Below are 13,401 nucleotides of genomic sequence, written 5' to 3' on the forward strand. Positions count from 1 at the left end.
GGGAGGTCTGACATGAGGAGGTCCTGAAACAAGATGTGCAGAGCTGGGGGCTGGGAGCTGGGAGTTGAAGGTTGAGGGCTGGAGGTTGGGGAGTGGGGACTGGGCTTGGGGGCTTGGGCCTGGGAGCTGAAGGCTGGGGTGCTGGGGAGCTGGAGGCTAGGGGGCTTGGGGCTGGAGCCTGGGTGCCACACACAAAGCAAGCCTCACATTAGTCCAGTAGCTCTCTTCTCCTTCCTGTGGCCAAGCCAAGAGTCTTTAACAAGCCCAGGAAGTTCATGGTCACATAAAGGGAATGGCCCCCAGAGAACCTGTCACAGTGGCTGTTCCAGCACTGTTACCTCCAGGGAGTTACTGGGGATGTTCTCTGCCTCCTTGGACCCCTCTGAGCCCTCCTGTCTTCCCCTCTCCTCGGGCTTCCCACTACCTTCACAAACTCCCCTGGGCCCCTCACAACCACACCCCAGAAGCTGGGGGTCATCTCAGCCTGGAGCTGTCCTGCAACTGACACCAAGTCCCAAAGACCCCTGCACACCTGGAAAGCCACCACTGAACTGTCACTGTTTGCTCAGCACATTTATATCAGCCACAAACTCAGGAACTTGGAGCAGGTGTTCAGCCTCCATTGAGTACCTCAGTCTCTTTGCCTGTCAAATGGGAACAGTGAGTTAATATTTGCAAAGCGTTTGGAGGGAGTCATGTGGTAGGTTCTACTGAGACACAGATGAATTTAAATTCAATGTAAAATCCTCAGGACATTTTCGGAAGGTGCAATTGCTAGCTTACAGAAGGCAGAATTTCACTGCTTGGTGATGGGAACTCAGAAAGAATTTCTCTGTCTCTTTTTTCCAAAGACTGATTTATTCATTTGAAAGGCAGAGTGACTGATGGGGTGGGGGTGGGGAGACAGAGATCTTCATCTGCTGAGTCATTCCTTAAATGGTCTCAACAGTCAGGGCAGGCCAGGGCAAAGCCAAGAGCCTGGAGCCCTGTCCAGGTTTCCCATGTAGGTGGCAGTAGCCCGAGCCCTTGAGCCATCTTGTGTTGCCTTTGCAGGCACAATAGCAGGAAACTGGAACAGAGCAGCCATACTCCAATCTGTGCTCCATGTGGGATGCCCTGGTCCCCAGGCCTGGCTGGCTCCCCACAAGCAGGCGAGCACCAGATCAGCAGGAATCTTGTGGCACTCACCACTGCAGTTGAGCACTTAGTGCTGATCAAGTTCTCAAAGAAACGGAGCAGGAAGGAAAATACATCCAGTTTACAAGCAGGGAAACTGACATTCAGAGAGTCAGTGATTCCACAGGCCCACACAGTTGCCTGGTGGTGGAGCTGGGATTTGAACCAACTTCTGACCAGTCTCAAAGCCTACTTCTTGCCTCAGTGTAACTTCTACCCCATAGAGCCCCCATTTTGCAGGCTTAGGGTCAGGGGCTGGGGCTACTGGGGTGGCGGCTAGCTGGGGGCCAGGACTGGAGACTCCATCATGAGAGGGTTCCTCCTGCCTGCTGCTGGCCACCTCCATCTCACTTTAGGTCGCCAGCCACTGGGGCAGAGCAGGAGCACTCTGCTATCAGGTCCTCCATCAAGAAGGGAGTCTACAGTGCTGTAGCCTAACTGGCTGTCTTAACCTGCAGTGCCAGCATCCCTTTAGGGGTGCTGGTTCAAAGCCTGTCTGTTCTACTTCCCACCCAGCTCCCAGCTGATGTCTAGGGAAGGTAGCTGAGGACAGCCCAAGTGCTTGGGCCCCTGTACCCACATGGGAGACCAGGAGGAGGCTCCTGATTTCCTCCTGGCCCAGCCACAACCATTGCACCCTTTGGGAATGAGTGGAAGATCTCTCTGAAAATTCGGATGTGGAAGCTACCATGCTGAGCCTCTGAGGGCTTCCGAGCGTGCGGGAACTCCAGGTGAATGGGGTGGACGCTGAGTGGAGGGGGTAGCACAGCCTGAGAAGGATCAGCCAGGGCCCTTGGAGTATCAGAGCTGAAGGGGCAGTCTGAACCCATTTTCAGGTTGCAAAGACTGAGGTACATGAGGTGCCAGGAAAATACAGCCACACCCACTGAGTGGCCCCTGTGAACCACACCAAGTGGCAGGCATTTGTGTAGATTCCAGCATGCACCTGTACCCCAGAAAGACAGGGACAACAGCGCACAGGGAAGCTGCAGCCAGCAGCTCTGTTACCTCTCTCTCCAACAGCCAAGCAGCTGTGACCACTGTGCCACCTCTGCCACCTCCTCGCCCTCAGGATTTGTAGGATGTTCTCATGCATGGGGCCTTCCTGTCTGTCCACTGAGGCCGTCCAGGCTGCCAGGCCTGAGCCAGCAGTGCCAGAGGGACGCCTTCAGCTGGCCATGATTGAGATGTCTGGGAATAAACATCATTGCAGGAAAACTCTATAGCACAAGCTACGCCAACTCCTGGCTGGGCCCCGACAGGACAAGCTGCAGAGCCCACCCCAGCTCACTCACTCCCTTGATTTGCCACCCCCATCCCACCCAACACACACCGAGATCCTTGCTCAGAGTCGGAGTGTGGGCAAGCTCACCCTAGCTCCCTGGCACGTTCAAGTCCGGCACCTGTTCCCCTGGTGCTTGTTTGCATTCTCACACAATCAGACATCTTTGAGAACACGGCCACAGTCTCCTTCAGTCCACCAGGGCTGGCCAGTCAACCTCATCCAGGAGTAGGTAGGGGGCCAGCAGCCTGCAGACGCAACAAGTAGGAAGGAGCCAAGGCTACGGCTAGGGCTGTGCTGTCTGCTGTGCAGCCTCCAGTGGCTACACATGCACCTCTAGTGGTATGCAAAACTTTTGCCTGTGTTGCAGGCAACACGTCGCCTTCCACTGCTCTAAACCTGGTGCTCCCACGCATGGCTCTGTACTCAACACGCTAAGGATTTTTACGCACAAAAATCCCTCCCCTTATCCTTTCTGTCATGGTCAGCTGGGCTGGGGTGAAGGCACTGCGCTCAGTGTGGCCACCTGGCCACAGCTCTGACAGCAGACAAAGGCCGGTCCCCTCCTCAGCTGCAAGCTGGGGTGATCCATCAGCCTTGGAGCAAGGCACAGGATGACGGGTGGAGGACAGCTCCTTCCCTCCCACTACGTGAACCCACGCTCTCCCACATGGCACTAGTGTGTGCCATTTGCAGTGACTCCCTTCGGATGAGAGTTCTGGGATCCTCGTGGGGCTCGCACTAAGAGCCTGGCAGCAAACACTCATGTCTATCCCACCACCGGTTAGTAACCAATTGTGACAGTTCTGCCCACCTGGGCAAGGGTGGCAAATTCCATGACTCAGGTTCAATGAAAAGGGTGCACAAGATGCATCTCCCTCCTCTCCTACCAGGCTGATGGGACCACACACAGGGCTGCATTCCTCTGCCTCTGGCTGGAATTATGTCAGCCACGTGCAACTCCCTGCTGGGCGTACAGATCAGAAGCTCTGAGGGGGCAGTGATCTAGGTCTTTGATTAATAAAAAATAGGAGATAAATTAATAATGACTTAATACATGCAATTTGGGATCAAAATCTTCCAAAGCATGGGAAGAAATCATAAAAAGGAGGATCCTTGAGAGTGAAAAGTTTGGGTACAAATGCTGTCCTCAGAGGTCAACCACCAGCATAGCTGGGAAGGGCCACCAGCGATGGGGGAGACAGAAGGAGGGGACAGGATCTCATAGCCACTCTGTGCCAAGCTGCTGTGCTTAAGGGATGCCCCTTACTCTCATTCAGCCCTGCAAGCATGCCCTTTTTTATAGATGAGCAAAATGAGGACAACTTCCTTGCTGAATCAACAAGAGACTTGAACCGGGCCCAGCGCTAGAAGAGGAGAAGATCTTCTCCTCTGTCTCTCCTCCTCTCTGGATATCCGTTTTTCCAATAAAAATAAAATAAATCTTTTAAAAAAAGAGAAAGACTTGAACCAAGGTCTGCTTTATTTAAAAAGAAAACATGGGATGGGTGCCTGCAATGCCAGCATCACATCTGGGCCCTTGTTCAGGTCCTGACTGATCCACTTTCTTTTTTTTTTTTTTTTTTTTTTTTTTTTTTTTTTTTTATTGTTAATTATTTTGCATTATGTGACAGTTTCATAGGCTCTGGGAATCCCCCCCTCCCTCCCCCTCCCCTCCCCCCGGTGGATTCCTCCACCTTGATGCAGTATTACAGTTCAAATTCAATCAAGATTCTTTCATTGCAAACATATACCAAGCATAGAGTCCAGCTACTTATTGTCCAGATTGGTTGAACAGTTTCTTGGGGAGACCTTTTCTGGTCTGAAGTTTGAGCTGGCAGAATATCATCACAGTCAATTAAGAGTCCCAATATAACATCAACAGCAATTTGCAATGTTATGGAATTGACATGGTTTTGAGTAACCAGTGTATTAAAAAGAAAAAAAAAAAAAAAAAAAAAAAAAAAAAAAAAAAGGAAAACAAGTCCTAGCCACAACCTATGATTAGCTCATTGACATTTCAATTTAGTTCATATACAGGACCGGCTGCTCTATACCTTAAAATGGCCATAAGGCACCATTCAGCTGTTTCGTGTCCATTTCATCTTAGTATTTAGCCAGTTGTTGTGTTGAAGTAAAATTTTGCTGATCTTGGCAGATTTTAGGATAATCCAGACTGGCTTGTAACTCTAACAAGATATATGTCAACATTTTAGGTGCAGAACATTTTTTTTTTTTTTTTGGGGGGGGTGTGCAGGAAAATCCTCAGCACCATGGTGAGGAGTAAAACTAATCTTTGTGACCCACCCAGCGAGGCATGAGCCAATCCATGCCAGCTGTTTCCTGTCAGATTTCAAGTTCTACTTTCTGTTGTTTATTTATTTTAGGTTTTTTTTTTTTTTTTTTTTTTTTTAGTTTGTATGATTGTTTGTTTGCTGTGAGGGGTTTTCGAAGCGATCCCGATGGTCATTGCGAGGGAGGGGGGGTCCAGAGGTGGAGCCAGTCTCGGACCAGAGAAAGCTCTCCTCCCTGGTCCGGAAGGACGTTTATTGTTCTTCTGTTTCTGCAGACCACTCAGGGCTTCTGGTTGTCTTTCCGATGACGTTGGTTTCTGCACTGTAGTGTTTGGACTTCTTCCATCCCCTGTGGAAGCTCCGGTTGGGGGTGGGTGACCTCAGAGTACTCGGCCTCCGAGGGCATCCAATTCCCTGTGGCCTCCTTGGCAGTTGGGATATAGTCCTTGTTGCTCGTATTAATAGTTTGTGGTGAAGGTCTGGGAGTCTTCATGGTTGGGATCCAGGCTTTCTGCTTACCACCTGCTCCACCCTGGAGTGCTCCCCTGCTCCACGCACATGACCTCCTGTTAAGAGGTTGTCAGGATCGCACCCGATTCCCCCCTCATGCATTGGTATAGTAGTTTTATTGTTGTTTAGTGCCACTTTGAGTCTGTTATCTATGAATTACCAGATTTGATCTTGATAGGCTATATTGTACTTTTTTCTCACTCTTTTTTTGGTCCTGAAAGATTTCCCTGCACTCCCCCCCATTACAGGTTAACATAGCGTATTGAGGGTATAGTAGGTTTTACAGATTTTCGATGTAGATCTTAAGTATTCTGACATTAATTGTTGGTTTATAGATTATATCGCCTTATCTTATTGCATTGGATACAGGTTATAAGAGATTGCACTAATATTACAATATACAGGTACTATTTTCCAAGTTGTTCTCTTTTCATCTCAGATTAAGGCAAACATGTGGTATTTAACCTTTTGGGATTGGTTCATTTCTCTTAGCATGATGGATTCCAGTCGGGCCCATTTGTCCACAAAGAATTGCATTTCGTTTTTCTTAATAGCTGAGTAGTATTCCATGGAGTAGATGAACCATAACTTTCTTAGCCAGTCTTCCACTGATGGGCATTTTGGCTGCTTCCAGGTTTTTGCGAGACTGATCCACTTTCAATTGAGCTCCCCACTAATGCACCTGAGAAAGCAGTATAAGATGACCCAAGTATTTGGGCCTCTGCACCCATGTGGGAGACCTGGATGGAGCTCCTGGCTTTGGGCTGACTCAGCCCTGGCTGTTTGCTACCATGTAAGGATTGAACCAGTAGATGGAAGATTCTTTTTTTCTTCCTCCCTCTCTCTCTGTAACTTGAGCGACACATGGAAGCAATGGTATATCAGCCATGAGCTGGCAGTGAGCTGCATTATTCACTGCTGCATCTTCTACACCTGGTACAGGACCTGCACCCGGCAGGTGCTCACACACTCTTCATTGAATAACCGAAGAGCCCACAGGCCAAAGGGGGCCCTGCTCTCTGTGAAACACAGGGAGTAAATGCCTTCAAGGCCTGTTTCCAACAGCATGGACCAGTCATATCGGACCTCTTTTTAAAAACCTTCCCGATGGCAGGTGTTGGGTGAAGCCTGGGATGCTGGCCTGGGATGCCAGAATTCTGTATCAGAGGGCCTGGGTTAAGTCCTGCTTCACTTCCTGATTCCATCCTCCTGCTAAGGGCATCCTAGGAGGTAGCATGTGACGGCTCAAGAGGTACCGGCCATCCACAGGGAGACTTGGAGTTCTGGGTTTCTGACTTCAGCCTGGTCCTCTGCCAGTTGTTACAAGAGTCTGAGGAACGAACCAGAGGTTGGAGGATTTCCGTCTGTCTCTGTTTCTCTCTTTAAATAAGTTAAAATATATAAACAAAGGTTTAAAAACCTTTCAGTTGCACAATTATTTCAAACATTAAAAAAACAAAACAAAACAAGAAACCATGTAGAAGACACATTAGGGAATCCATCACCCAGATTTTCCAGATGTTCAAATTGCTGCCATGTTCATTTCAGATATATATTTTTTTGTTAAAGATTTATTTATTTCTATTGCAAAGGTGGATATACAGAGAGGAGGAGAGACAGAGAGGAAGATCTTCCGTCCGATGGTTCACTCCCCAAGTGAGTGCAACGGCTGGAGCTGGGCCAATTTGAAGCCAGGAGCCAGGAGCCAGGAGCCAGGAACTAGGAGCTCTTCCAGGTCTCCCACGTGGGTGCAGGGTCCCAAGGATTTGGGCTGTCCTCAACTGCTGTCCCAGGCCACAAGCAGGGAGTTGGACAGGAAGCAGAACCACCGGGATTAGAACTGGCGACCACATGGGATCCCAGTGCATACAAGGCGAGGACTTTAACCACTACACTATCGCACCAGGCTCATCATTTCAGATATATTCTTAATAATAACTTTTCTTCTTATTTTTATTTGCAAGGCAGAGTCACAAAGAGAGATAGAAAGATCTCCCATCAGCTGCTTCACTCCTCAAATGGCTGTAACAGTCAGAACTGAGCCAATCCGAAGCCAGGAGCCAGGTTCCCCTTTGTGAGTGCAGAGGCCCAAGCACTTGAGCCATCTGCTGCTTTCCCAGGTTTTAAGCAGGGAGCTGGGTCAGAAGTAGCAGCTGGGACTGGAGCTGGTGCTCTTATGGGATGCTGGCACCACGGGTGGAAGTTTAACATACTGTATCATGGCACTGGTCCCTATTCCAAATATTTTTATAATAAAATATAGATATAGCCCCAAACTTTCTCTAGCAACCCCATTTCTTTCCATCTATTACTAGTGGTAATGCTTTTTTTTTGGATGTACTTAAAACGCGAGAGGTGTGGGGCAGGGGAGGGGTGCAGACAGGTGAGGCAGACACAGATCTTCCCGCTACTCATCTACTCTCCAGATGACTGCAAAAGCCAGGGATGGGCCAGGCTAAAGCCAGGAGCCAGAAACTCCATCTGGGTCACCCATATGAGTGACAGGGACCTAAACATTCAGGCAGTCACCGGGTGCCTTCTCTGGTACATCAGCAGGAAGCTAGATCAAAAGCACAGGATCCAGGACTCACACCTGCACTCCAGTGTGGGCTGCAGGGGTCACAAGCAGTAGCTTATTTTGTATCCGTGACACCTGCCCCAAGCCTGCATTGTTACAGTTGGTGTCTCCTGCTGAGCACTCAGTGTCATGTTGGGCTTCTGGGTTTTCTAAGTAGAGGCAGCTCTCTGCACCTGTCCTTTGATGACACACTTTTCCCTCAATGACAGTGCTCTCCGCTGAATGCTGCTGGGCTAGCGGAGCTCACTCAAGTTCAGTTCTGTCTGCAATTCCCCACTGCGTGGCCTCAGACGCCTGGCTTCTCCATTCTCCTTCTGATGGTCACGGAAGTGATTGCTGTTCTCCAACAGTGCAGCAGCAAAAAATCGCATGCCTGTTCAGGTGCACCTGTGTGTCACGCCCGACTTTCATGACCATGACTTGTGGGAACTGGGAACCCCAGATGCTCTTGGATAATCGCTCTGTTTCCTCCTCCATAAGCTGGAATCTCAAGTGGCACCCACACTGTGAGGATCCCATGCCACAACTGAGATGAGAAGACTAAAGCAGCAGAGGATGGCCCAAGTGCTCAGACCCCTGCACCTACATGGGAGACTTGGAAGAAGGTCTGGGTTCCTGGCTTTGGCCTGGCCCAGTGCTTGCTGTTGCCGCCATATGCGGAGTGAACCACCAGATGGAAGATCTCTCTCCTTCTCTCTGGAGCTCTTTCAAATAAATCAATAAATCTTTAAGAATCTATATTGTATATTTATTAGTTGGTCAACATTCAGCAGGTAGCAAGCACCTTCCCATAGCAGGAATGCAATGGACAGCTCATAGTGGCACCTGCCACAAGACACACAAACCAGTCTGTGACGTGCTGCAACGAAATAGCACACAGGACTTCCTGGTCTCAGACCAAACCTGGAGTGCAAAGGGCAGAAGAGGCTTTCTGGAGGAAGTGACACTGAGTGAGGAGCCCTGAAGATGAGGAGGGTAAGAAAGGTGAGCGGGAACTGGAAGTAAGGGAGGCTGTCCAGGCAGAGGGACAGCAGCCGTGAAGGGCTCCAGACACGAAGGCACATTTGGGACAGAGAAAATGGGCACAGGGGCAGTAGCAAGGGCAAAGTCAGAGCAGAGAGGGAGGCAGGGGCCATGGGCAGCCAGCGAGGGCTTTTCAGCACAGTGATGAAACGCTCATTGTCACATCAGGACACTCAGTCTGCTTGGTGTGGAGGAGGTAACTGAGAGACCAACATGGTGAAATGCCAAAGCCATGTGGGTGAAACGCAGTGAGGAATGTAGCCATCACTTCTGCACAGACACCGGCCCCCTCAGTCCCTTCAGTAGCTGCCGTGCTCAGGACTCATACACACAGAGCACATGGGCCTGATCTGCTCATGGAACTGAGCACACTCGGATGACTTCCTGATGTCTGCATCAAAAGCCTCCCTTTCCCCACTGCAGCATCACACAGTGGTCATGACATGCAGCAGGGACTACTGTCAGGAGAGATGGGGGAGGCCCCCCTCTTCCCATACCTCAGCCAGTGCTCTTAGCAGCATGCAAGGCCCAGCCTCGTGTCCAGATGACACAAGCCCTTTTGGCACCATAGTATCAAGAGCACAGCTAAGCCCTCACCCGTGCCCCATGACAAGAGAGCCACCAGCAGCCAGTGTGTACAGACCCAACATGAAGCAAATGAAGGGGCTATTGAGACCACTGGGGGCCATGTCTGATATTGAAATCTCAAGCATTTGTATTGGGACAGAGGGAGACACACAAGAACCACCCCGGACCCTCCAGCCTCTGGCCCAGAGGCAGAGGTGTGACCCTGGCCCTGTGATAGGCCAGGCCACAGCCCACGCCTTTTAGTCTCAGCACCCCCAACCCTCCTTTCTGTAGCCTTTTAGAATTATAGTCACACATCACTTGATGGCAGGAATATTCCAGGAAGGGCATGATCGGCAGTGTCGTCACTTTGCAAACAACACCGACGTCACCTGGTGATGTGAACATATGGGACTATTGTCATGTGTGGCTCATGGCTGACAAAGACGCTGTCATGTGGCAAATATGACTGTACATGTTTAGTTCCTGCCTTACTTGCTCGGCTAGGAGCTTCTGGAGGGGAAGCCCTGTGCCTGCTTTGTTTGCTGTTGTTTTCTGGGGTCTGGGGAGGAGTCAGGTTGATCACGAGCTCTCCTTGCAGGATTTCTGAGAACAGAGGAGAGGGACTGCAGGACTCTGAGAGGGGCAGAGGCTCACAGGCCAGGCAGGCTGGTCACAGTGACTATAGGCTTCTGGCTCTGTGGGAGAGGCCCTCGTGCTCTCAACACTGTGCTAGCCTGGGCTACTGCAGCATCCTGGAGCACAGCTTGCAGAATTCATCAACTGCACTTGGCGCTGCCGGAGAAAGGGTGAGGTTCCTGGGGTGGATGTGGCCCGGGCAGGCTCTGAAAGCCTGAGGAACGTATTCAATAGTTTGCAGTGAGCTTGGGATACTCTGGGTTGCACAGCAAAGTGTCTTTAGTGTTGATCTTTGTGGAGCCTTCAGGGGCTCATAGGCACAAGATTTCTACAAGAGTTCAAATGGTAGCCTGGTGTTTGCTTGCATCCGTGCGTACATGCATGGAGTCCTGCCTAGGAAACACAGTCTGAAGCCCTTGGCCCAGCCTCTGGTTGCGAATCATGATTACTTATCCAAAACAGCACGGCAGAGAGATCTGTTGCAACTTTTTAGGTGGACTGGGAGAACCCTTTTACACAAATGGAAATCACCCCAAAGTCCCAAGATACCAAGAGAGTAAAAATAGAACTGCTCAGGTAGAAATGGGAGCTGCACAGCCTGTGTCTCCACTGCGGACTAGGCAAGGAACCCCAGGGCCCCGTGGAGCCCAGTTTGAAAAACACTGCCACAGGACCACAAGCCTGGGGTGGGAAATTGGGAGACACCTAGCACCTGCCGTTCATCGCTTGCCTGCAGGTTTGTCATTTAGCCCCACCCATGCTTGTGTTTGCCTGGCTGCTCTGTGGAGTCTGGAACTTTCGGCTTTGATATGATGACTGTGATGGTATGACTGTAAAACTGCAACTCTAAGCTGGCATGCTGCTGCATGCTGGGACCCAGACTGCAAAAAGCAGCATCCGGGCACTGCAGTGTGTCATCCAGGGGTGCTGGGTTCTTGGGGCAGGCACGCTCTGAGCAGGCTGGAGGGGGCAGAGTGGGTGGCCTGGAATCTGCAGGCAACCATGGTGGGCAGAGCCAGGAGAGGGACCCAGGGCTCCTGACTCCTGCTCTATCTTTAGATCTCCATAGCAACTGTCGCCAGGGTACTGTGTGTGCAGAAGGCCCAGGCAGAACCAGCTGCCTCTGGAGGAAGGAGGGGTTTTGCCTTGCATGCCTCTTCTTCAGCTGGGGAATGGGCACAGTGCTGGGCTCCTGAGCCAGGAAAGGGAAACAGAGTGCTTGGGGCAACAATGCCAGGGTCATCTGGGGCCCCACCGTGCCTTGCGACCACAGCCCTCTCACAGTCCCAGAACCTTCCGCATGTCTGGGCTCATGGCACTGGAGGTGTATAAGGCAGGGTCCTCCTTCCAGGGCTCACAGCCCTGCTCACCCCAAACACACAAGGGGCACCTCATGAGTAAGGGCTGAGGCCAGGAGCAATCTGGTAGGTTGGGCACAGAGAAGCTCCTCCCACTTTCCCCCCTCCAACCTCAGGCTAGGCCTGCACTTTCCCCATGAGGTCATCCCTGACACCTAGGCGGGCTGCAGGCCTCTTCTGGCTCCTACTGCCTCCTGTAGGCATCTATATAGAGCATCTCTAAACAACCTCAGGGGCTGATCAAAGTGCAGGTTCCCAGAGGTAAGGGCACCTGCTGAAGGCCACCTGGCTTGGAATCCATGTCTTCTGACTCTGGCCTGTGACCCACCCAGTACGTGCACAGCTTGGGTTATGGAAGTGGCAGGGCACCAGGGCACCAGGGTTAGAAGAGGAAGTAAGAGTCCTGGGTCAGGCCTGCGTCCTGCAGACACCTGGCCATGTCAGTGGTGAAGTCAGCTGAGCCACAGACCAGCGCAAAGGGCTTTTTCCGGCAGTCGCCGAGCAGCTCCTCAACCAGCTCCCGGCCTAGGCGGCCGAAGCGGGTCTTGTCCCGGTAGCTCCAAGGCAATCGCTCCATGGAGTTCTCCTGGGAAGACAAGAAAGGGAGGACATGGAACCTGACACCATGGCTCAGTTGGCTAATTTTCCCTTTTTAAGAATCAGGATTCCATACAGGTGCCGGTTTGTGTCCTGGGTGCTCCACTTCCCATCCAGCTCCCTGCTTGTGGACTGGAAATCAGCAGAGAATGACTCAAGCTTTGGGACCCTGCACCCAAGTGGGAGATCCAGAGGAAGCTCCAGGCTCCTGGCTTCAGATCAGCTTAGCTCTGGTCGTTGTGGCCATTTGGGGAGTGAACCAGGGGATGGAAGATCTCTCTGTTTCTCCCTTCAGTAGATCTGCCTTTCCAATAAAACTAAATAAACATTTAGAGAGAGAGAGAGGACATGATCATTAGGGGCCCTCAGGGGTCACATTGTTGGCTTTTCTTGGCTAAACGGGAAACCTGAGGCAGAGGGGGCAGGAAGGCAACATGGACCAAGCTCTACCAGGCACTTCTCAGTGCCCTGTCTGTTGGCACAGGGCAGGACCGGGTGAGGCCCCCTCCTCTAAGCACACAACAAAGTCAAGGATAGCACCAGGATCAGAACCATGGGCCCCCCACTTCCTGTTCCTCCCCAGCAGCCACTGTACCTGCTGCCATGTGAGTCATGTCTTCTTCCCATGACTGGGTGTCTCAGCACCTTCCCGAGGCCATACATTACCCTTGGATGCCTTCAGATATCAGGGCAATCACTCATTCATTAGCAGACATTTCCTGGGCTCTGTGCCAGGTGTAGTACAGGGCCCTGGGGACCTAGTGGCCATGCAACAGACAAGGTTCTGGGCATTGTTCCCCCTTTGTACCTGTGGTCCCAGGCAGCAGCACCTTCACCAAGAAAGGGGTTCCTTCCTCCCACAGACTGGGGTTGAGCTGGTCCTGCAAGGGGGCATGGTGTTCCAAGGAACCCAGCTCCTCCTTCTGCCCGATTAGCCCCTGGCTTGTGGTCCTCTTCCTCAGGTCAGAGAGGGAAAGTTCCACTTCTGGCAGGCTTGGAGGAATTTCTTCTGTCCTTTAAACACTTCGACCTGTCTATTCACCCACTTGATTTATCTGAAAGGCAAAGTGATGGAGAGCCAGAAAGAGGGGGTCTTCCATCCTCTGGTTTACTCCCCAAATGTCTGCAACAGCTGTGGCTGAGCCAAGCTGAAGCCAGGAGTCAGGCACTTCCCCTAGGGTCTCCCGCATGAGTGCCAGGGTAACTGAGTAGACACCTGGTGCCTCCCTGGGTATACATCAGCAGGAGGCTGGGTTGGAAACTGAGGCAGGGGCAGCACTTGGCCCTAGGCACTCTGATACAGCATGTCGCTGTTCAGAGTGGCAGTTTAATCTGATGTACAACAATGTCGACCCCTTGGGCAAACAATATAGCATA

General features: G+C 51.4%; 1 protein-coding gene across 4 annotated transcripts in view; it reads right to left on the reverse strand.

The window, feature by feature from the left end:
- Positions 1-2,552: 2,552 nt before the first annotated feature.
- The window catches only part of LOC101527067 (NADH-cytochrome b5 reductase-like), a 31,843-nt gene continuing 20,994 nt past the window's right edge, over positions 2,553-13,401 (reverse strand). For 3 of the 4 annotated variants that reach the window (XM_058655670.1, XM_058655673.1, XM_058655682.1), the window contains one exon: positions 10,061-12,013. In XM_058655670.1, the coding sequence (XP_058511653.1) occupies positions 11,810-12,013 (204 nt within the window). In that variant the 3' untranslated portion in view covers positions 10,061-11,809. Of the gene's footprint in view, positions 2,707-10,060; positions 12,014-13,401 lie in introns of those variants that run through there. The other variant, XM_058655677.1, reaches the window with a different exon arrangement.

Source organism: Ochotona princeps, chromosome 2 (genome assembly GCF_030435755.1).
Source record: "Ochotona princeps isolate mOchPri1 chromosome 2, mOchPri1.hap1, whole genome shotgun sequence".
Lineage (NCBI taxonomy): Eukaryota > Metazoa > Chordata > Mammalia > Lagomorpha > Ochotonidae > Ochotona > Ochotona princeps.